The 23,301-nt window shown below is 48.0% G+C and overlaps 1 protein-coding gene across 2 annotated transcripts in view; it reads right to left on the bottom strand.

Moving 5' to 3' along the window:
• gfap (glial fibrillary acidic protein) overlaps window positions 1–23,301 on the bottom strand; it is a 51,990-nt gene that overhangs the window by 13,563 nt on the left and 15,126 nt on the right. For both annotated transcript variants that reach the window (XM_078223720.1, XM_078223721.1), the window contains exons 3-8: window positions 18,925–18,985; window positions 12,719–12,814; window positions 11,897–12,058; window positions 8,696–8,821; window positions 6,435–6,655; window positions 5,243–5,286 (exon numbers count right to left, since the gene is read on the bottom strand). In XM_078223720.1, the coding sequence (XP_078079846.1) occupies window positions 5,243–5,286; window positions 6,435–6,655; window positions 8,696–8,821; window positions 11,897–12,058; window positions 12,719–12,814; window positions 18,925–18,985 (710 nt within the window). The remainder of the gene's footprint in view (window positions 1–5,242; window positions 5,287–6,434; window positions 6,656–8,695; window positions 8,822–11,896; window positions 12,059–12,718; window positions 12,815–18,924; window positions 18,986–23,301) is intronic.

The raw sequence follows: 23,301 nt of genomic DNA, 5'->3' as shown, positions 1-23,301 counted from the left end.
TGAGGCTGACAGCAGTCAGCTATCATATTCCTGTGAACACTATTTATCATCAGGTGCCAAGAAATCACCTACAAAACAACAACAACCCTCTCACAATCAGAGCTGCAACCTGTCCAAAGAATGTTTCCCCCGTGGCAGTGATGACTCAGACTGGACAGAAAGCTCTGCTTCTGGTAAACAGCATAAAGCCAATGGCAAACTCACCCAACTGGCCCATGCTTGTCCCCCAACAGACAAATGAACTACTGACGCCAATACCAGCAGGAGGATGCCAACAAAAGGGCAAAAGAATGTCACCAATGTAGGAGCAGATAACTCCAAATGTACTTTTGTGCTGCCTTTTAGACACAACAAGAACGTAGATACAGGAGCGTCTCTCAATGTTATCGGAAAAGGAACGGCCAGTAAACTTCAGAACTGCTCCACTCTCTACAAACCAGGGAATGTGAAAAGTTTCCTTTACAACAATGACAAAGCACTGAAAGTTCCCAGGACTTTTGAAAGACCAATCTCTTTCCAAGGCAGTAGAATGAACACTGCATGCTATGTCATATCTGGAATGTGACATGCTTATCAGCGGATCTGCACATGATTGCAGTTACACATGTGATCCCTACACATGCCAAGAACATTCTTGAATTGTGCTGACTGATTGGTATCAGAAGCTGCAGGTGAACGATGTGCCTCGCTGGCGATGAGTACTGTTTCTTGTTTCCCGGTTCAGCAATTTCAGCATCTGCCTGACCTTTGATATGACTACGAAAGTTGCAGATGAGCCTCTGCCTCGGGTCTCACCCATACATGTTGACAAGAAGGCCAGAAGTGAGACAGATTAGAATTAGTGTTGATATAGGGTCATAGAGGCCCTTTGGCTCATTGTGTCTGCACTGGCAGTCACCAAACAAGGCTATACAACAAAAATGACACCTGATACTGACAATGAAATGACATCAGAGATCAAGTGAATGGAGCTGGACACTCCACTAAACTTAGGTTAAAGTTTACTTAATGTCACAAGTAGGCTTACATTAACACTGCAATGAGGTTATTGTGAAAATCCCCTAGTCGCCACACTCTGGCGCCTGTTCGGGGGCGCTGAGGGAGACTTTAGCAAGGCCAATGCACCTAACCAGCTAGTCTTTCGGACTGTGGGAGGAAACCGGAACACCTGGAGAAGACCCATGCAGACATGGGGAGAACGTGCAGACTCCGCCTAGACAGTGACCCAAGGCTGGAATTGAACTCGGCTCCCTGGCGCTGTGAAGCACCATGCTGCCATTTTGACCGTCATGCAGTGGTCAGCACTGCTGCTTCGCAGCACCAGGAACCCAGGTTCGATTCCCGGCTTGGGTCACTGTCTGTGTGGAGTTTGCACATTCTCCCCGTGTCTACGTGGGTTTCCTCCAGGTGCTCCAGTTTCCTCCCACAGTCCAAAGATGTGCGGGTTGGGTTGATTGGCCATGCTAAATTGACCCTTAGTGTCAGGGGGACTAGCGGGTTAATGTGTGGAGTTACAGAGATAGAGCCTGGGTGGGATTGTTATTGGTGCGGACTCGATGGGCCGAATGGCCTCCTTCTGCACTGTAGGATTCTATGATTCAATTTCAGCACATGGTTCCATCTGTACCTCAAATACTTGAAACCATGCTGAACATCAGTGATGACATTTCATCTATGGTCACACTGCAAGTCAACTCATGACCTACCCACAATGTCTGAGAGAATGTAACCTTAACTTGAACAAAGACAGGTGCCCGCTTAATGGAAATCTTCAGCCATGGAGTATTGCCTGACCCATGTGAGTTGAAGCTATTGTAAACACTGTGGATAGTACTAGGTGCAGGAAGTCCAGAGCCTGCTAGGGCTCATCAAGTACTGTAACAATACTTGATGAGGTGTGGATTTGGGGTGTGGAATGGGCTGCCTGCAGTGATAGTGGAGTCAGACACTTTAGGAACATTTAAGCGGTTATTGGATAGGCACATGGAGCACACCAGGATGATAGGGAGTGGGATAGCTTGATCTTGGTTTCAGATAAAGCTCAGCACAACATCGTGGGTCGAAGGGCCTGTTCTGTGCTGTACTGTTCGATGTTCTATAACAATGTCATTCCAGACCTATGATCTTATTTGACTCCCTTATATGATCTGACAAAATTGCACCACAGGGGGTGGTGTACATCACACATTAACCCATCACTAACACCCAGACAGCAACCTTATTCACAAACAGAGAGAGAGAGAGAAGCACTCTCAATCACATTGGCTATCTCACACTTTCATCACAATTTGTATGAAAGCAAGTTTGAAGTATTAAGCAATCAAAGACCACTTGTAAGATTGTTCAACGATCCACATAGCAAGCCAGCTACTCGAATACAGCATCGGTAAGTCACACAGCAAGAGTACAATTTCCATGTTGAGTATCAGTCAGGCACGATCTGGCCATTGAATTATCATTCCATGAGCTGTGAAGAACATCTTAACTCCATAAAGTTAAATGCAGTGCCGTAGTCTTTAAAACTAGGTGACATCAAAGCAGCAACAAGACAAGATGAGACGATGTATGGCAGCGGTGGAATCACAAGAAAGACGCTTTGTGGGAGAGCATCTAAAAACAAAACAGCTCACAAACACTGCAAGGTCTTCACAATGTTCAAAATAAGCTCGATGTTACAACATCTGGTCTGCTGTTATGCAACAAACTGCACTTTTATTCCACAATCATTCAGGGAATCTGTGGTTCAGAAAATATATGAGATCACCAGGGAATTGTCAAAATCAAACAACTCTTCAGGGGAAAGGGATGGTTCCCAGGAATTGATGGCAAGGTAGGAGACAATCACAATGCCAAACTCTCATGATCCTCTCAATATGTCTGAGCGGCCTCCAGGAGCACGGACTGAGGTTAGTCTCAATTCCACAGACTTTCACACTGCTGAACTCCCGCTTGTTGTCAGATGACCACAGCAGATTCCCAGTCAAGGAAATAGTTCCGCAAACTTCAACAAAAGCAGTTATCTCAAAGTTCGACCAGGTTTTCACCTTGTTTGGAATCCTTTAAACAGTGAGAAGTGACAATAGACCAACATTCAATGGCAAAGAGCTCAGGAAATTCATGAGCTACCTCACTCATAGAAAGAAACATTGAAACATAGAAAAACTACAGCACAATACAGGCCCTTCAAAGTTGTGCCGAACATGTCCCTACCTTAGTGATTACTAGGCTTACCTATAACCCTCTATCTCACTAAGTTCCATGTACTTATCTAAAAGTCTCTTAAAAGACCCCATCGAATCCGCCTCCATGGAAAAATCACACCCTGTTGGCCAAGAGCTAATGGAGAATTTGAGAGATTTATGCATACCTTGACAAAGTGATACATTCAGCTGACAGCAAATCATGGAAGGAAGAGCTCTCTGGCCTTCTATACAATTACAGAGTGACTCCTCACTTGATTACTGGAAAGCCTCCAGCTACTCTCAGCTTTGCACATCCGATGAGCAAACGTCTTTCTGAGATATTCCACAGAGCTGATGGTCAACATATTTGCTGACGTAATTAAGAAGCGAAAGATCAAATGGAAGTAAAAGCAAAACGAAGCATGAAATTTGGAACTACAACGCTAAAGTGTTTGTGAAGTGTGATGGCCAGCACAACAATCCTTTGTGACATCCAGCCATCCCTTAGGAGCACCAGAAATAAAAGCAATGATCACTCCAGAGCCCGGTTCGCAATTCATCACATGAAATGTGTCATTGTTCAGAGCACTGGAGACCCACTTTCGGAAACATGAGGCAGGAGTTCCCAATCCCGTCTGCCACAGGACCAGAAAATCCTGCCCAAAGTCAATGGGTCTTGTGCTGCTCCATCAAATCCTCGCCCGTGACCGTTCCCATGGTGGGTGGGACAGGATAATCCCGCCCAATGAATCTGATTCCAACCCCAGCCCCTCAATCTGACCCCAACCCCGGCCCCTCAATCTGACCCCAACCCCGGCCCCTCAGTCTGACCCTAACCCCGACCCCTCAATCTGACCCTAACCCCGGCCCCTCAATCTGACCCTAACCCCGACCCCTCAATCTGACCCTAACCCTGACCCCTCAATCTGAACCTAACCCCGACCCCTCAGTCTGACCCTAACCCCGGCCCCTCAATCTGACCCTAACCCTGACCCCTCAATCTGAACCTAACCCCGACCCCTCAGTCTGACCCTAACCCCGACCCCTCAGTCTGACCCTAACCCTGACCCCTCAATCTGAACCTAACCCCGACCCCTCAATCTGACCCTAACCCCGGCCCCTCAATCTGACCCTAACCCCGACCCCTCAGTCTGACCCTAACCCCGGCCCCTCAATCTGACCCTAACCCTGACCCCTCAATCTGAACCTAACTCCGACCCCTCAGTCTGACCCTAACCCCTCAATCTGACCCTAACCCCGACCCCTCAGTCTGACCCTAACCCCGACCCCTCAATCTGACCCTAACCCCGACCCCTCAATCTGACCCCAACCCCGGCCCCTCAGTCTGACCCTAACCCCGACCCCTCAATCTGACCCTAACCCCGGCCCCTCAATCTGACCCTAACCCTGACCCCTCAATCTGAACCTAACCCCGACCCCTCAGTCTGACCCTAACCCCTCAATCTGACCCTAACCCCGGCCCCTCAATCTGAACCTAACCCCGACCCCTCAGTCTGACCCTAACCCCTCAATCTGACCCTAACCCCGGCCCCTCAATCTGACCCTAACCCCGACCCCTCAATCTGACCCTAACCCCGACCCCTCAATCTGACCCCAACCCCGACCCCTCAAATGAAGAACGCGAGTTAAACGACACCACATCTGATGTCAGACCTGCTCTTGAGAGAAAATGTCTTCCAATTAAATGACTGTTATAAAATGAACTCTTTCTAGTTAACGATTGTAAATTAATACAGGGGTTTACATATATAGCAGCGTTATTGATGAAGTGGACTGTTTTAATTAATACTTGAATTTATTGCTTACTCTTTTAGAGACAAACTATTCGTGGCCTAAATTCTCCTCTCCTGTCACTAAACCTCACAGCCCCTCAACCTCACTTTCTTCCTTTAAGATGCTCCTTGAAACCCACCGTCTTTGGTCAATTGTTAGTTACCTGTCTTGATTGCTCCTTGGATCTGTGTCAGATGTTGTCTGTGAAGCATGTTGAGATATTAAAAGGTGCTATATTAACGCGGTTTGTTGTTGTCCACACTTACCTCGGATGTGCAGTGATGAGAAGCTCTGAACAGGCATCGAGATTCTGTGAACAAGCAGACATCCATTATCAGGCTGTCGGAGCAACTCTTTACAACAGCATAGAGATCATCAGGCAGGTGTCTCAGAGCACTTTACCATGGTTACTGAGTGGGCACTGACTCAGTCAGGGGCAGGGGGGGGGGGTGGTTTGAGTGGTTGCAGGGGTGAGGTGTTGAAGTGTGTCTCAGAGGTTTTAGTTCATGAGAGTGGGAAGTATACTTCCTGGAGTGAGGGTGAGAAGGAGGAGTCTCCGGCTCCCACGGAGCCAGGGCTCCTGTATGATAGCGCAGTGGTTATGTCATTAATTCACAACCATGGGAGAATTCAATCAAAACATCTGGAAATAGACACATGTATCAATAACAGTGACCATGACACTGCTGATTGTGGTAAAAACCCAATTGGTTCACTGACGTCCTTTAAGGCAGGAAACCTGTTAAAGGAGGATGGTTTTGGCTTTGTAAAGGATATTTTTCATAGAATCATAGAATCACTAAAGTGCAGAAGGAGGCCATTTGGCCCATCAAGCCTGCACTGACAACAATCCCAACCAGGTCCTATCCCCGTAACCCGATGCATTTACCTTGCTAATCCTCCTGACACTAAGGGGCAATTTAGCTTGGTCAATCAACCTAACCTGCACATCTTTGGATGGTCATCTAGATTTCACTGAATGGATCGCCAGCAGGATGTGCTAATGTGGTTGCTATCGGTGGGGTACTGCCAGGCACCATTAGCAAAACACTGAAGTTGACAACAAAGGGGTAACCTATTCTGGAATTATTCTGGATATTTTCCTAGCCTTCACTGTTTTAGACCATTCCTTTAGGATGGACGGACAGATGGACAGAGGCCTGATTACATGGATGTCTTGTAAATAGTTAAACTTCTTTGGAAGGGGGAGAAGTATCTTTGAAAAGAAAGGGGGACATCACTAGAATGAGAGTGTGTCATGTGATTCACCCACAGTTTCACTTTCACCTGGAGCAGAGCACAGACACACAGCTCTGCAGCCCTGATGTCTTGAAGCTTTCTATCCAATTATATCTGTTCACCTGTGCTTAGAATTAATAAATGAGCCCACAATATGTTTGTCTAATCCCTCATGAGTGATTGGTGCCTCTCCATCATTCTAACACACACAATACTTACCTGCTCTCCTCTCCCTCCAGCAGTTTCCTGTAGGTGGCGATCTCAATGTCTAGAGCCAGCTTGACGTTGAGCAAGTCCTGATAGGCCTGCAGGTGACGGGCCATCTCCTCCTTCAGGTTCTGGATGTCACTCTCTAATTGGCTAACAGTGTCCTGGTAGTTATTTGTTTCAAAATTGAAACGATCCTCCATCTCACGCAACTGACGCTCCAGTGACTCATTCTGTGAGCGAACAGAAGAGTGAACGTCACCAGTGTCAGATATCATACCTGGGATCACAGCTACAAGCACAGTGTATCACACATCCCAATGTTTGGGCCGTTTTTAAAAAAAACAGATTTTACCAATTTAATCCCCATGACTCTCCCTCTCTTTCCAGAAGGTTCCGGCTCCTCAGATGTTTACCCAAGAGGATAATCCCCACCTGTTGAATTGAATCAATTGAGTGTTGGCATCACAGATGAGCAGAATCATTGAATCCCTACAGTGCAGAAGGAGGCCATTTGGCCCATCGAGTCTGCACCGACCACAATCCCACCCAGGCCCTATCCCCATAACCCCATGCATTTACCCTAGCTAGTCCCCCTGACACCAAGGGGCAATTTAGCCTGGCCAATCCACCTAACCCGCACATCTTTGGACTGTGGGAGGAAACTGGAGCACCTGGAGGAAACCCAGGCAGACACGGGGAGAACGTGCAAACTCTGCACAGACAGTGACCCAAGGCTGAATCGAACCCGGGACCCTGGCGCTGTGAGGCAGCAGTGCTAACCACTGTGCCACAGTGCTATTCCTGTTCCCACCTATGCATTTTCCAAGAGTGTGAACCCTGGCGATCTTCCCTCCTAATCTAGAAGTGCAAGGCTTTTATACTGGTGGTTGAGATGATTTAAATGGCACTGACTGATGATTGAATCTGGGGCTTTGTGGCGCACACAGTTTTCCCAATGAAGCCACAAGGGGCAGGCCTGGAATCTGGAATTCTGAAGCTGACAATGTATCAGCTACTCACTCCCTGGAGAGCTGGGGATTGGAGCAATACCTGTCTGCACCCAGTGGCAGGTATCAGAACTCTGCACAGGGTGATCCATGCATCACTTCACCCCACACGCTCCCCCCCGGCAATAATTCTTCAACAAAGTCATGCTATACATTTCTGGGTGTCAGGGAGCCAGTGATGAAAGGAGATAATATTTTATTATTCTCTGTCACAGCATTTCAAACACATTCGAAACAGGATATCAGAGCGGGTTCAGAATGATTCTACACTTACATCTGTTTCATATAACACTGTCCCCGTCAAACACAGTAAGAAGTCTCACCAGGTTTATTTGGTAGCACAAGCCACTAGCTTTTGGAGCGCTGTTCCTTCATCAGGTGACTCACCTGATAAACTCCCACCCACCTGACGAAGGAACAGCCTGTTCCGAAAGCTAGTGGCTTTTACTGCCAAATAAACCTGTTGGACTTTAACCTGGTGTTGTTAGACTTCTTACTGTGTTTACCCCAGTCCAACGCCGGCATCTCCACATCATGACTCCCATCAAACACTCCCAGGACAGGTACAGCACGGGGTTAGATACAGAGTAAAGCTCCCTCTACACTGTCCCCATCAAACACTCCCAGGACAGGTACAGCACGGGGTTAGATACAGAGTAAAGCTCCCTCTACACTGTCCCCATCAAACACTCCCAGGACAGGTACAACACGGGGTTAGATACAGAGTAAAGCTCCCTCAACACTGTCCCCATCAAACACTCCCAGGACAGGTACAGCACGGGGTTAGATACAGAGTAAAGCTCCCTCTACACTGTCCCCCATCAAACACTCCCAGGACAGGTACAGCACAGGGTTAGATACAGAGTAAAGCTCCCTCTACACTGTCCCCATCAAACACTCCCAGGACAGGTACAGCATGGAGTTAGATACAGAGTAAAGCTCCCTCTACACTGACCCCATCAAACACTCCCAGGACAGGGACAGCACGGGGTTAGATACAGAGTAAAGCTCCCTCTACCCTGTCCCCATGGCAGTTGAAAATTTACACCCTATCTTTTCTGTGCTTAAGGTGGGGATTCAGTTAAAATGTGTTTCTACCCCCAGTTATAATAGTGATCTCTCCAAGAAGGACACAATATTCCTCTTTCAAATAAAAGCACTTCCGAACAGTTTTGAGCTTTCTCTGAATTCTCCTCCTGATTCCAGTGAGGTTTTCCCTGTCCGGCTGTCCCTGTGTACTCTGGGTCTGCAGAAAGAACTCACCGTCCCTCTCAGCCCCTCCAGGTCACAGGTGAGGGATTGGATCTGTCTTCGGTAATCATTCACTTCCTGCTTCGCCTGGCGCAGGGCATCAGCCTGCCGAGTGGCAGCGTCGGTCAGATCTAAGAACTGTGCACAAAGGTTCAATGTTAGGAGACAATAATCAGCACCGGAGGGTGAGAAATGTTGGTCTGGGCTCAGTTCGTCCATCGACTGTCAGAGAAATCCCACAGCAATGTAACACTTAGTACACACCAACACTCCCAGACACATCGTCGAGTACACACCAACACTCCCAGACACATCGTCGAGGACACACCAACACTCCCAGACACATCGTCGAGGACACACCATCACTCCCAGACACAGTATCGAGTACACCCCAACACTCCCAGACACAGGATCGAGGACACACCAACACTCGCAGACACATTTTCTGGTATAATGAAAGTTTGGAAACGCCATTGGAACACTTTATAATATCATTAGTGGACTTCCCTGCTCTCATATCCCCCATATGAAATAATCCCTCCCGCTGATGTGATACCACGTCGGCAGGGTTTACAATAGCCTTTGGCATACGGGAACCTTGTGGAGGGAACCTGCCAGGGGCACAGAGTTAATTACAGCCCCTGGGCCGAGAGGGTCTTTCCTGGGTAGTACCGTGGCCATGCCAGAGGGCTGTGGGGTGTTCTGTGGGTGGGGACACCATGTCCATGGCTGGAGATTCCAGGAGGGGTGGGGGGAGAGGATGGGGGGCTGTGTGCATGTGAAGAGAGTTCACCATGTCTATGGGGCCTAGCGGTGGTTCTGTGGAGTGGGGAGTGTGTGTGTGTATGTGTTGCGGGGGGGGGGGGCGAAGTCCCTTTTCGTTTTAGTTTAGTTCGAGGTGCTCTTTAGTGGTGGGCACCCTGATCTCTGGAAGGCTGGTGTTACTGGCATGATAGGCTGTGAATAAGCTCACTCTGCCAGCGTGACATTGTGGGACCCGCCTCCAGAATTCTTTTGGACTAAGTGTCAAAGATTATGGCGGGAAAGTTGACAATGGAGCCATCAGAATATACATGGCCCATCGAAGTTAACACTTACAATTCCACCTACTATCCAGTACACCGACACTCCAAAACACATCATTAACCAATTCAACCTTTAGTTCAGGTTTTTGATTATTATTTTCTACAAATTTCCTTTCAGGTTTAAAGGAATAACCGTTAAATTATGATCTGGCTTCCCATTACTTGACATTCACGCTGTGTGACAGGCGGAGTAGATTTGGAGACAGACAGTAAAAGTGAAGCTATGATGCACATTTTCAGAACACAAGACCCCAAATGGCTGAGAGACCCTTCCCCTATCGATAGGAGTAGGTTAAAGGTCACGATCTGGGCCTCTCAGGACTTACTTAGGGTCAAGCCATCTTCTACCCACACCCAATATAAAATGGTGACCCTCAAAAAGACCAACAAACCTCTTTTGGTGGCATAGTGGACTGTGAAGAAAGTTATCTCCAATTGCAACGGGATTTTGATCAATTGGGCCAGTGGGCTGATGAATGGCAGATGGAGTTTAATTTAGACAAATGCGAGGTGATGCATTTTGGTAGATTGAACCAGGGCAGGACTTATTCAGTTAATGGTAGGGCGTTGGGGAGAGTTACAGAACAAAGAGATCTAGGGGTACATATTCATAGCTCCTTGAAAGTGGAGTCACAAGTGGACAGAGTGGTGAAGAAGGCATTCGGCATGCTTGGTTTCATTGGTCAGAACATTGAATATAGGAGTTGGAATGTGTTGAAGTTGTACAAGACATTGGTAAGGCCACACTTTGAATACTGTGTGCAATTCTGGTCACCCTATTATAGAAAGGATATTATTAAACTAAAAGGAGTGCAGAAAAGATTTACTCGGATGCTACCGGGACTTGATGGATTGAGTTATAAGGAGAGGCTGGATAGACTGGGACTTTTTTCTCTGGAGCTGAGGAGGCTGAGAGGTGATCTTATAGAGGTCTATAAAATAATGAGGGGCACAGATCAGCTAGATAGTCAATATATTTTCCCAAAGGTAGGGGAGTCTAAAATTAGAGGGCATAGGTTTAAGGTGAGAAGGGAAAGATACAAAAGTGTCCAGAAGGGCAATTCTTTCACGCAGAGGTTGGCGAGTGTCTGGAACAAGCTGCCAGAGGTAGTAGTAGAGGCGGGTACAATTTTGTCTTTTAAAAAACATTTAGATAGCTACATGGGCAATATGGGTATAGAGGGATATGGGCCAAATGCGGGCAATTGGGTTTAGCTTAGGGGTTTAAAAAAAAAATGGCTGGCATGGACCAGTTGGGCTGAAGGGCCTGTTTCCATGCTGTAAACCTCTATGACTCTATGACTCTTGTCTGGTGGTGGTCCAGCAAAGAAGTAGAAATGGGAGGCCGGTTGGTGAATTGTGCTCCAGCCATGAGAGCATGTGTAACCTTTGAGTTTAGAATAGAATCCTACAGTGCAGAAGGAGGCCATTCGACCCATCGAGTCTGCACTGCCCAGTACCCCACCCAGGCCCTATCCCCATAACCCCATGCATTTACCCTAGCAAGTCCCCCTGACACAAAGGGGCAATTTAGCATGGCCAATCCACCTAACCAGCACGTCTTTCGGACTGTGGGAGGAAACCGGAGCACCCGGAGGAAACCCACCCGGAGGAAACCCACACAGACAAGGGGAGAACGTGCAAACTCCACACAGCCAGTGACCCAAATGGGAATCGGACCCGGGTCCCTGGGGCTGTGAGGCAGCAGCACTGTACTGAGTTTGAGAGTTTCATTCGAGGGGCTGACAGACATAACGTGGCTGACTTTCTGGTGCAGTACTGAGGTGGTGCTGCATTGTCTGACGTACTATCTTTCTGATGAGATGCTAAGTCAAGGCCCCATTTGTCCTTGCTGGTGGGTGTTCACTGCCTCATGGTTGTCTCTCAAAGAAGAGCAGGGTAGTTCTCCTCCGTGGCCTGGCCAATATTTATTCCGAAAAGACATTCTCTGGCTATTGACCTCACTTGTGCTTCTGGAATCATGGTATTTGTGAGGATTGTTACATCACAATGGGAATTACACACAGGATGTTCTGGGTTACCCCGAGGCTGTGAAAGGCTCTTTCTAAACTCAACACTTTCCCCTTTTCAGAGACAGAGCTGCTAATCAAGGACGGAACTCGCTTACCTTGGATTTGTACCACTCCTCAGCCTCCTGCAGGTTCTTACTGGCGACAGACTCGTACTGAACGCGAATATCCTTGAGGGCGGCAGTGAGGTCTGGTTTGGATACATCCACCTCAACGTGGACCTGCTGCATCTGCAACTGTTCCTGCAGCTCCCGGATTTCCTAACGGAGCAAGATCAGGAAACAGGTGAAAGCATCAGTCAGGCAGTTCCATGGTCAGGGAGTCTGCTTCTTGAGGAAGCTCTGTGCCCTGAGACCCTGTCCCCTTTTTTCCCCATGAGCGGGTGCTCCATAGTCAGAGACCCTGCTCTGCTCAAACCCCTTCCCCACCCTCAACCACTCCTCCATCCCAAGGGTAGCCGTAGAAATAGAAAGGGACCAATGATACACCAGAGGTAACGGAGCAGGAACAGGAAGAGAAGTCATTGCAAATGATTCACTGACTACGATTAGATAGACTTCTGACAGAGTGTCAGCAAAAGCTGAAACATTAACTCTGTTTCTCTCTCCACAGATGCTGCCAGGCCTGTTGAGTACTTCCAGCACTTTCCGTTTTTATTTTGGATTTCCAGCATCCACAGGGTTTTGTTCCTGTGACAGTTGTCCAGGATTTTTGGCCATCCCGACCAGTTGCTGAATCCTGGCAATCTAAAGTTTTCATCAGATCGAAAGAGGCGGCGACTTGTTTATTCTTCAGTCAGATCTGGTAGCAAGCAGCCTGTTGGTGCGAGGAGGGAGGAGCTGGATCATTGGAGCCAGAATCCAATCGAATCCCAGTCACTCCCAGCTCATTCCCAACCACACTGGGTGCAGAGTCCTTACCTCATCGTGGACTTTCTTCAGGAAGTCGATCTCATCCTGCAGGGATTCAATTTTCCGCTCCAGGTCAATCCGAACCAAAGCAGCATCATCAACGTCCTTGACAAGGGGAGCGGAGAGCAAGGTTAGATACAGAACAGAGCAGCCATTCACCAGCAAAACACTGCACCCGCCCCCTCCCCCTGCCTCCCCTGGTGGGCTTCCTAGACCCGACTGGCTTCAGGGACAAGGCAATGAGAGAGGGGATTCAGGGAGGGGATTCAGGGAGGGGGCTCAGAGGGGTGGGGGGGGGGGGGGGAGATTCAGGGAGGAGGCTCAGAGGGAGGGGGATTCAGAGGGAGGGGGATTCAGAGGGAGAGGGATTCAGAGGGAGGGGGATTCAGAGGGAGAGGGATTCAGAGGGAGGGGGATTCAGAGGGAGGGGGATTCAGAGGGAGGGGGATTCAGAGGGAGGGGGATTCAGAGGGAGGGGGATTCAGAGGGAGGGGGATTCAGTGGGAGGGGGATTCAGAGGGAGGGGGATTCAGAGGGAGGGGGATTCAGAGGGAGGGGGATTCAGAGGGAGGGGGATTCAGAGGGAGGGGGATTCAGAGGGAGGGGGATTCAGAGGGAGAGGGATTCAGAGGGAGAGGGATTCAGAGGGAGAGGGATTCAGAGGGAGAGGGATTCAGAGGGAGAGGGATTCAGAGGGAGAGGGATTCAGAGGGAGAGGGATGCAGAGGGAGAGGGATTCAGAGGGAGGGGGATTCAGAGGGAGGGGGATTCAGAGGGAGGGGGATTCAGAGGGAGGGGGATTCAGAGGGAGGGGGATTCAGAGGGAGGGGGATTCAGAGGGAGGGGGATTCAGAGGGAGGGGGATTCAGAGGGAGGGGGATTCAGAGGGAGGGGGATTCAGAGGGAGGGGGATTCAGAGGGAGGGGGATTCAGAGGGAGGGGGATTCAGAGGGAGGGGGATTCAGAGGGAGAGGGATTCAGAGGGAGAGGGATTCAGAGGGAGAGGGATTCAGAGGGAGAGGGATTCAGAGGGAGAGGGATTCAGAGGGAAGGGGATTCAGAGGGAGGGGGATTCAGAGGGAGGGGGATTCAGAGGGAGGGGGATTCAGAGAGGATTCCACTGGGGTAGAGACGTTTCAGAAGAGAAGGGGTTGGGGATGGGCTTCAGAGGGGAGTGACAATGAAAGCTCAGAGGTGGCTTCTGTTGAATGTTACCATTGTAAGAAGTCTCACAGCACCAGGTTAAAGTCCAACAAGTTTATTTGGTAGCACAAGCCACTAGTTTTCGGAGCCCTGCTCCTTCGTCAGGTTACCATTGACAGTTCAAAGTGTTCACAGCCTGAGGGGACTTTGCCGATCTTGAGAGCTGCAGTTTCTGAGAACTTCACTGTTCCCGCTCTTGGGAATTTCCCCATAGTTTGTCAGAGGGTCAGACTCTTAGTGAAAACCCAGCGCTTATCTCTCCACATGCACTGCCAAGAATTCAAACCAGGTCTTGAGCCACCCTGACAAAATCAATTGGGGTCGGGGAGAGGGGGGGGGGGTGGTTTACACTGCCAGTCTGGCAGGATGGGGTCTGATAGAGGCGGCAAGGCCAGTTTCACAAAGATTGGGGCGCCATCTTTAAAGGGTAAGCCGATTAGCACCGAAGTTAAACTCCCTCCAGCCCCGCCCCCATGACAAGGAAGACCCCCCACCCCTTACAATCACAGACATCAGGGTGATCCCCCGACCCCTCCACCATGAAGGTATTTGGAGCACTAACCAAACCCCCCATCATGAAGGTATCAGGAGCCACCCCTACCCCATCATGGCAGTATCACAGACACTTGCCTCTTCATTGGCGAATCCCTCTTTCAAAGGCATCACCCCTTTCTCGCCCCCCCACCTCATATAACAGGGACTCTCCACAAAGGGCCCACCCCTGACACTGACCTGGCACAGGGTTGGCACTAACAGATTGGCACTGCTAACCTGTACGAGAGCAATGCCAACCTGTGTTGGACACAGTGTCAGGGACAGTGCCCCCAGGCATGTCCCTCTTCCCCCGGTGACTGTACTTACCTAGATGCCCCAGGTAGGACCTCGTCAACTCAATCCCACTCTTCTGAAGCTGTTGTGAACCTCGCTGACGTGACATCATGTTGGCAAAGTTTGGAGTATTTAGTGAGGGGGAGGGGCAGGGAATCAGGGAGGCCTGTTAATACTATTCAAATATATTAAAATGTATTTCAATTAAGATTCCTGCCCTTTGTGGGTGGGAACTTCATTACATCACCGGTGAGGGGCAGGGAAAATCGGGAAGTGAGATCTTGCCGGCGAGAATCTCGTTTCCAGACTCTCGTGGGATTTCACTCACGGCAAATGTGGGTACAAAATTGCCCCCTATATATAAACAAATATTTCCCAGCACTACTTGCTGCATTGTGGTCAGGAACTATAATCACTGCTGATTAGCCCCCCCTTCCTTTCTGACTTGGGGGACAGTCAGACATTCAGGAGCTTTACTGTTGTGCTAGTTGGGATTAGATACCTCAGCACAGACCTTGCTGTTTAATTTCAGTTTTCTATCATGAAGACGGGCAAAATATTTAGTGAACATCTTTGCCATTTCCTAATTGGCCTTGATTATTTCTCCTGTCTGCCTCCAAGGGACCAATGTTTACTTTAGCTACTCTCCTCCTTTTCATTTTCTTGTAAAAGCCCTTACAATCTTTTCTTTAATGATTCTGGGTAGTTTGCTCTAATAAAAGCAACATATTTTTCCTTTTTATCAACTTTTTGGTCATCCTTTACTGGTTTCTAAAACACCGCCAATAACTATTCCCTGGAGTAACCGGCAGAACCATTCTGTGACTAGGCTGAGTTTGGGCTCCATTGTTTACACTGGTTGAAGGTTCTAAAATCCTGGCAGTTACCAGGTTGCAGTGTTGGCAAATGTCGGCATCATTGAGTGCAAGCAGTTACTGCACCAAAAACCCCTTCAGCCATCTTGGAACTTACATTCTTTGGGGAAAATAACACTTTGTTTCTCTGTTCACTGTGGTTTTTGTCATTGCTTCTGTTTGAGCTCCGGTTGGTTGGCATGATGCCTCAGGGTTGGCATCATAGACCATAGAACCCAACAGTGCAGAAGGAGGCCATTCGGCCCACCAAGTCTGCACCAACCACAATCCCACCCAGAACCGGCGGCACGGTGATAGTGGTTAGCATTGCTGCCTCACAGTGTCAGGGACCTGGGTTCAATTCCCGGCTTGGGTCACTGTCTGTGCGGAGTTTGTACATTCTCTCTGTGTGTGCGCGGGTTTCCTCCGGGTGCTCCAGTTTCCTCCCACAGACTGAAAGACGTGCTGGTTAGGTGCATTGATCCGAACAGGTGCCGGAGAATGGCGACTAGGGGAATTTCACAGTAACTTCATTGCAGTGTTAATGTAAGCCTTATTTGTGACTAATAAATAAATTTTACTTTACCCTATTCCTGTAACCCCACATAATTACCCTGCTAATCCCCTTGACACTAGGGTCAACTTACATGGTCAATCCACCTAACCTGCACATCTTTGGACTGAGGGAGGAAACTGGAGCACCTGGAGGAAACCCACACAGACACGGGGAGAATGTGCAAACTCTGTAGAGACAGCGACCCAAGCCGGGAATTGAACCTGGGTCCCTGATGCTGTAAGGCAGCAGTGCTAACCACTGTGCCACCATGCCACCCAAAAATCATGAACCTACAATGTTTGGTTTGTTGCAATTTGCAACTTAAGTGGGCACAGTCAAGGTTCCGAAGATTAGCCCCTCAGATGACGTGAGGTTAAATCAAAAATGGTGTTTCTATGGTTACCATTTCCTGGCCACTGTGGCTACAGGCTGAGGTGTTCCTACTCCTATTCCACCTGAGAATATCCACATTTTGTCTTCTCTATTACGTGGGCAAGTGCGAGGTCGTGCACTTTGGAAAAAAGAATAGAGGCATGGACTATTTTCTAAACGGTGACAAAATTCATAATGCTAAAGTGCAAAGGGACTTGGGAGTCCTAGTCCAGGATTCTCTAAAGGTAAACTTGCAGGTTGAGTCCGTAATTAAGAAAGCAAATGTAATGTTGTCATTTATCTCAAGAGGCTTGGAATACAAAAGCAGGGGTGTACTTCTGAGGCTTTATAAAGCACTGGTTAGGCCCCATTTGGAGTACTGTGAGCAATTTTGGGCCCCACACCTCAGGAAGGACATACTGGCACTGGAGCGGGTCCAGCGGAGATTCACACGGATGATCCCAGGAATGGTAGGCCTGACATACGATGAACGTCTGAGGATCGTGGGATTATATTCATTGGAGTTTAGGAGGTTGAGGGGAGATCTGATAGAAACTTACAAGATAATGAACGGCTTAGATAGGATGGACGTAGGGAAGTTGTTTCCATTAGCAGGGGAGACTAGGACGCGGGGGCACAGCCTTAGAATAAAAGGGAGTCACTTTAGAACAGAGATGAGGAGAAATTTCTTCAGCCAGAGAGTGGTGGGTCTGTGGAATTCATTGCCACAGAGGGCTGTGGAGGCCGAGACGTTGAGCGTCTTCAAGACAGAAATTGATAAATTCTTGATTTCTCGAGGAATTAAGGGCTATGGGGAGAGAGCGGGTAAATGGAGTTGAAATCAACCATGATTGAATGGTGGAGTGGACTCGATGGGCCAAATGGCCTTACTTCCGCTCCTATGTCTTATGGTCTTATGGTCTTAAAGGGAAAGCAGCCAAAGAGCATTTTCGTTGACCTCCGGGTGAATTCCAGGACACGGGCAAGCGTGCAAAGGTCTATTGGGGTGACCACATTTTTGGAACTTCTACCTCTGAGATACTCAACAGCAGAGAATAACCACCCAATTTAACAAGTGACAAAGCACTGATCAAAGAAAACACCAGATGCTTCTTGTTTTTCAGGGATATCCCTGTTACCCATCTCTCCACGAAAAGCAGTCAGGAGATGGTTATCACTGATTCAAGCCTCAAATCCCATCCCCACAGCATTCAGCCATGGAAAGAGGATACACTTCATTCATGTACAGCCGTTCTAAGACCTTGGGCTCAAAGTCCTGATTCTTCATGTTCATTATCTTGGCAGCGGGCATGATTATGGGGAGATTAGAAGGGGCAAGAGGTTGGGATTGAAGTGTGGAACTGCCAATATCTCAAGGGTTATCGTAATCTGTTGCTTACTGCACAGCTTTGCTAAGCAAAGGAGAATCAGCATGGACTGTCAGAAGAGGTAATGGTCCAACAACTAATAGAGGAAACTCAATCCAACGCCAACTAAACCAAATGAATTTTACACACAGAAAGAGGTCATTTGGCCCATTGTGTCTGTGCTAACTTTTGCCAGATCAATCTAAAGATAATCTCATTGCCTCACATTCCCTCTGGTTCTGTATCTTCCTCTGTTTCAAATATTTATTCAATTTTCCATCAAAAGGTGGAATCTGGTTTCACCAAGTGTCCTGTAGTAAGGTATGTGGTATTCCTTCACTCTACTACTTCAGTCTCTGTCCCCCCACCCTATCCCCACACCATAAAAGTATCGGGGGCTCTCTTTACCAACCCCCCCATCCCCCTGCCCAACCACAAAGATATTTGGGCGCTCAACCATCGGCCCACCATGAAGGTAATGTTAGAATTTCACTTCAGTGACAACCTAATCCCATTGATGGAGGGCAGGAGTAGATTTCCTCTTTAGGTGCGACTTGGGTGGAGGGTAGGGAGGAAGTTTTGTTGAAGATCACACCCTCCGTGGAACCTACTAGAATTTGCTTCCACTGGAGAGTCTTAAGGCAGTTCTAAATGAAAAGGGCTTCACTGAAGTGTCCAATACACCCATTCATAGGCCTGTCCATGTGTTGCCCAATAAAATGACCCAGGACACACTCTCCACCATTGCCCTGTACCCGAGGTGAACTACCTTCAATACAAATTCATCTCTCTGCTATCTTAACCCAGCCCTTATCCAGCATTTCCTCACCGATACGCAGTTTCACTGTTAGAAATTCAGAGCTCCAGACATTCAGGGCAGGATTCTCCGATCTGGTCCATACCCACCCCGCTGCGAGTGAGAATGGAGAATTTGGCGTTCCAGCCAAAACTCTATTTACTTTCAACAGCACCGGAGAATCTCAGCCACGAAGGAGGACAGAGATTTTTGGCATCAGTCTTCTGACAGTTCCTTACCTGTCTGAACGTTGTTAAGTTGTTCTCAGTCTCCGTCCGCAGATTGATCTCATCCTGTAATCTGAAAAACACAGTTTTGGAGTGAGGGCTGGGATACGAGTTTGTTGACTAAGTTGAAGAGCTATAACTCTAACAGTTCCTGTTTCTGAACCAGGTCCCTCTGTTATTCAATGCCAGTGAAGTGTTTCTCAATGGGCAGGTCCCATCAATTGCCAAAGACCTTCTTTAATTGCTTTCTGCATGTGTCCCAATCACCTGCCTTTCATCGGTTAGTAAATATCTTCTCAAAATCCATGTACTTCCTTCCTGTCCACTGATCTTCACTGAGCTCCACTGATCTTCACTGAGCTCCACTGAGCTCCACTGAGCTCCACTGATCTTCACTGATCTCCACTGAGCTCCACTGAGCTTCACTGACCCCATTAGGATCATTAGATAAGGATATCTGATCATGCCAGCATGCTGACTCGAATTAGATTACACCTAGCCAAGTGTTCACTTACTGTTCCCAGTCTGTTCCCCGGTGCTTCCACACTGTGGTTGTGAAGCTAGCAGCCACATCAATACAGCATTGCTGTATCCCCCTCCTCTTTGAATAAAGGAGCAAAGTGTGTGATCATGTTGACCTCTGATGGTTTACCTGATTCCAGTGAACTTTATAACATGTTGTGGAGACCCTCTTCCTTTTCTTCATGGAAACATCTAATTCAGCCAGTGTCTTACCCTTTAGATCATCCTGTTCCTATTATTACCCCATTAGTTTTCTTCTTCCCTTTAAGTTAAAGCACATGGGATTGCAGGTAATGTCTTGAGATGGACAGAAAGCTGATTGGCAGATTGGAAGCAAAGAGGTGGCATAAATGGATCTTTTTCTGATTGGCAGTCAGTGACTAGTGGGATTCCACAGGGATCTGTGCGAGGGCCCCAACTGTTCACATTATATGTTAATGATTTGGAAGAGGGAACTGAATGTATTCTCTCCACATTTGCAGATGATACAAAGTTGGGTGGGAGGGTGAGCTGTGAGGAGGATGCAGAGATGCTTCAGCGTTGTTTAGACAGGCTGAGTGTGTGGGCATCTACATGGCAGGTGCAGCATAATGTGGATAAATGTGAGGTTATCCATTTTGGTAGCAATAATAGGAAAACAGATTATTACTTGAATGGGTGTAAATTGAGAGAGGTGGATACTCAACGAGACCTTGGTGTCCTCATGCATCAGTTGCTGAAAGTAAGCGCGCAGGTCCAGCAGGCAGTAAAGAAGGCAAATGGTATGTTGGCCTTCATAGCGAGAGGATTTGAGTACAGGGATAGGGATGTTTTGCTGCAATTATACAGGACGTTTGTGAGGCCACACCTGGAGTATTGTGTGCATTTTTGGTCTCCTTATCTGCAGAAGGATGTCCTTGCTATAGAGAGAATACAGCGAAGGTTTACCAGGCTGATTCCTGGGATGGCAGGTCTGTCATATGACGAGAGACTAAGTCGGTTAGGATTATATTCACTGGAGTTTAGAAGAGTGAGAGGGGATCTCATAGAAACTTATAAAATTCTAACAGGGTTAGACAGGATAGATTCAGAAAGAATGTTCCCGATGGTGGGGGAGTCCAGAACTAGGGTTCATAGTTTGAGGATAAGGGGTAAACCTTTTAGAACTGAGGTGAGGAGAAATTTCTTCATCCAGAGGGTGGTGAATGTGTGGAATTCACTACCACAGAATGTAGTTGAGGCCAAAATGTTGTCTGATTTCAAGAAGAAATTAGATAAAGCTCTTGGGGCTAACGTGATCAAGGGATATTGGGGTGGGGGGGTGGGGGAAGGGGTGATCATGATATTGAATTTGATGACCACACATGATCAAAGTGAATGGCAGAGCAGGCTCGAAGGGCTGAATGGCCTACTGTCTCTCTCTCTCGCTCTGGGCTGATATGGACAGACAGCAACAACTCTAATTCCACATTTAAGCAGTTCAGCCAGATGAGTGTGTCTCTGTGATGTCTCTTTTGTGTTTGGGAATTGGACACTGAGTTGTTACACACCTTCTGACTAACAACAGTTACACACTGGAACAATTTAAGTGTTTGTAAATCTGCATCTACGTTTCTGTGGGTTTTATGGCTGAGGTTACAGTTGTCCATGAGCTTTGTAGAAGATGCTGGATTAAAATAAGTATTGTTCATTGATTTACAGAGGTTCGGTAGTGTTACACTGTGTACAAGATGAGGGACATGGACAGAGTGGATAAGGAGCAGCTGTTCCCCTTAGTTGAAGGGTCCGTCACGAGGAGACATAGGTTCAAGGTGAGGGGCAGGAGGTTTAGAGGGGATGTGAGGAAAACCTTTTTTACCTAGAGGGTGGTGAGTGGGATGCGCTGCCTGGGAGGGTGGTAGAGGCGGGTTGCCTCACATCCTTTAATAAGTACTTGGATCAGCACTTGGCACATCACAACATTCAGGGCTATGGGCCAAGTGCTGGCAGATAGGATTAGGTGGGAGGTCAGATGTTTCTCATGGGTCGGTGGAGACTCGATGGGCTGAATGGTCTCTTCTGCACTGTCTGATTCTAAGATTTGTCCAAAACAAAATTGCAACGAGAATTGCATTTTTTTGCCCTTCCTCTTATGCTTCACCTCAGGTGGACAGATTGCTTAAATTACACTAACATAAAGACTTTAATTGGAATTGTTCTGTGAAGGGTCACATGAGCTGACGCAGTCTTTACGTTTCCTCGCTTTCCTTCTGGGAGTTAGTGAATCAGAGTGATTGTCAGGTTAGGTACAATGTGACTCCTGATGGGTCACCTAGACCTCCTGTCCAGGGAGCACACAACACAGAGCTTGTTAAAAAGACACTCCTCTCTGGCACCACTGATGCTGCAGAGAAGCGGGCCTCTCTATTTATAATAATGACTCATTGCAGTAGAAGTGAGGAAACAGAAAGGCTGTTTGTCCATCGCACACCCTTCAAACACCGTGTTCCCAACGCATTCCTGCCACATCAGTCCCGATGTTTGAGCCACAGCTGCAGGCTGGATGATGTGGGACTCATGTTGAACAGGCTGAGCTCAGGGTTTGCTCACGGCTGCCCTCTGCTGGTAGGTCAGTCAACGAGCTGCTTCCTCCTCTGGGATTTATAGTGGGGAATCATAGAATCCCTATGTGCAGAAGGAGGCCATTCAGCCCATCGAGACTGCACAGACCACAATCCTACCCAGGCCATATTCCTGTAACATCACATATTTATCCTGCTAATCCCCCTGACACTAAGGGGCAATTTAGCACGGCCAATCAACCTAACCTGCACATCTTTGGACGGTGGGAGGAAACTGGAGCACCCGGAGGAAATTCATGCAGACACGAGGAGAACGTGCAAACTCCACACAGACAGTGACCCTAGGCTGGAATTGAACCCGGGTCCCTGGCGCTGTGAGGCAGCAGTGCTAACCACTGTGCCATCGTGCCGCTCCATGGGGCGATAGAACAGAATTTTGCAAAGCTTTTATTTATATCACTTATTTTTATACTCAAAACGAAGGATGTTAGTGAAAACAGAAGGTGCTGGAATACCCAGCAGGTCTGGCAGCACCTGTGGAGAGAGCAGCTGAGTGAGCGAAGCTGAATATGATTCTTCATGACGGAAGGAGTGTGATAGGCTGATGAAAGGAGGAAGGGGGAGGAAGAACAAAAGGGATAGCCCGCAATAGGTTAAAGTGCGGGAGAAATTAAACCTCAAAGCTGTCATGGATCAAAAGGCAAAGTGAGTTGCTGCAAAGAAACAACGCATTTGTTCAGAGGGAGTGTGAAAGGGAGAATAATAAGCAGCTGGAAAAGCAAAAAGGTGAGAAAGATGATTCAGACCGGCACTTGGCAAAAAACCAGAATCAAAACCGGAGGACAGAGTTCATGGTCTGAAGTTGTTGAACTCAATGTTCAGACCCGAGGGCTGTACAGTGTCTAGTCACTAATGTCCTTTAGGGAAGGAAATCTGCCTTCCTTATTTGGTCTGGCCTACATGATCCATAGCAACGTGGTTGACAGTCAACCGCCCTCCAAGGGCAACTCGGGATGGGAAATAAATGCTAGCCAGCCAGCGACACCCATGTCCCTCGAATGAATAAAAAAAATCAATCGGAAGTTGAGGTGCTGCTCCTCCAGTTTGCATTGGGCTTCACTGGATCAGCAGGCCAAGGACAGACAGGTGGGCATGAGAGCAAGGTGCTGGAGTTAAAATGGCACACGATAGGAAGGTTGGGGCCATGCTTGTGGACTGAGTGAAGGTGTTCCACAAAGCGATCGCTCAGTCTGTGTTTAGTCTTCCTGATGTAGAGGAGCAGCAAAATGTGTGAGTTTGTCACTGCTTTATCAGGAGGGAGTGTCTG

This window comes from Mustelus asterias, chromosome 11 (assembly GCF_964213995.1).
Source record: "Mustelus asterias chromosome 11, sMusAst1.hap1.1, whole genome shotgun sequence".
Taxonomy (NCBI): domain Eukaryota; kingdom Metazoa; phylum Chordata; class Chondrichthyes; order Carcharhiniformes; family Triakidae; genus Mustelus; species Mustelus asterias.
This window is presented reverse-complemented; position numbering and strand designations above follow the sequence as displayed.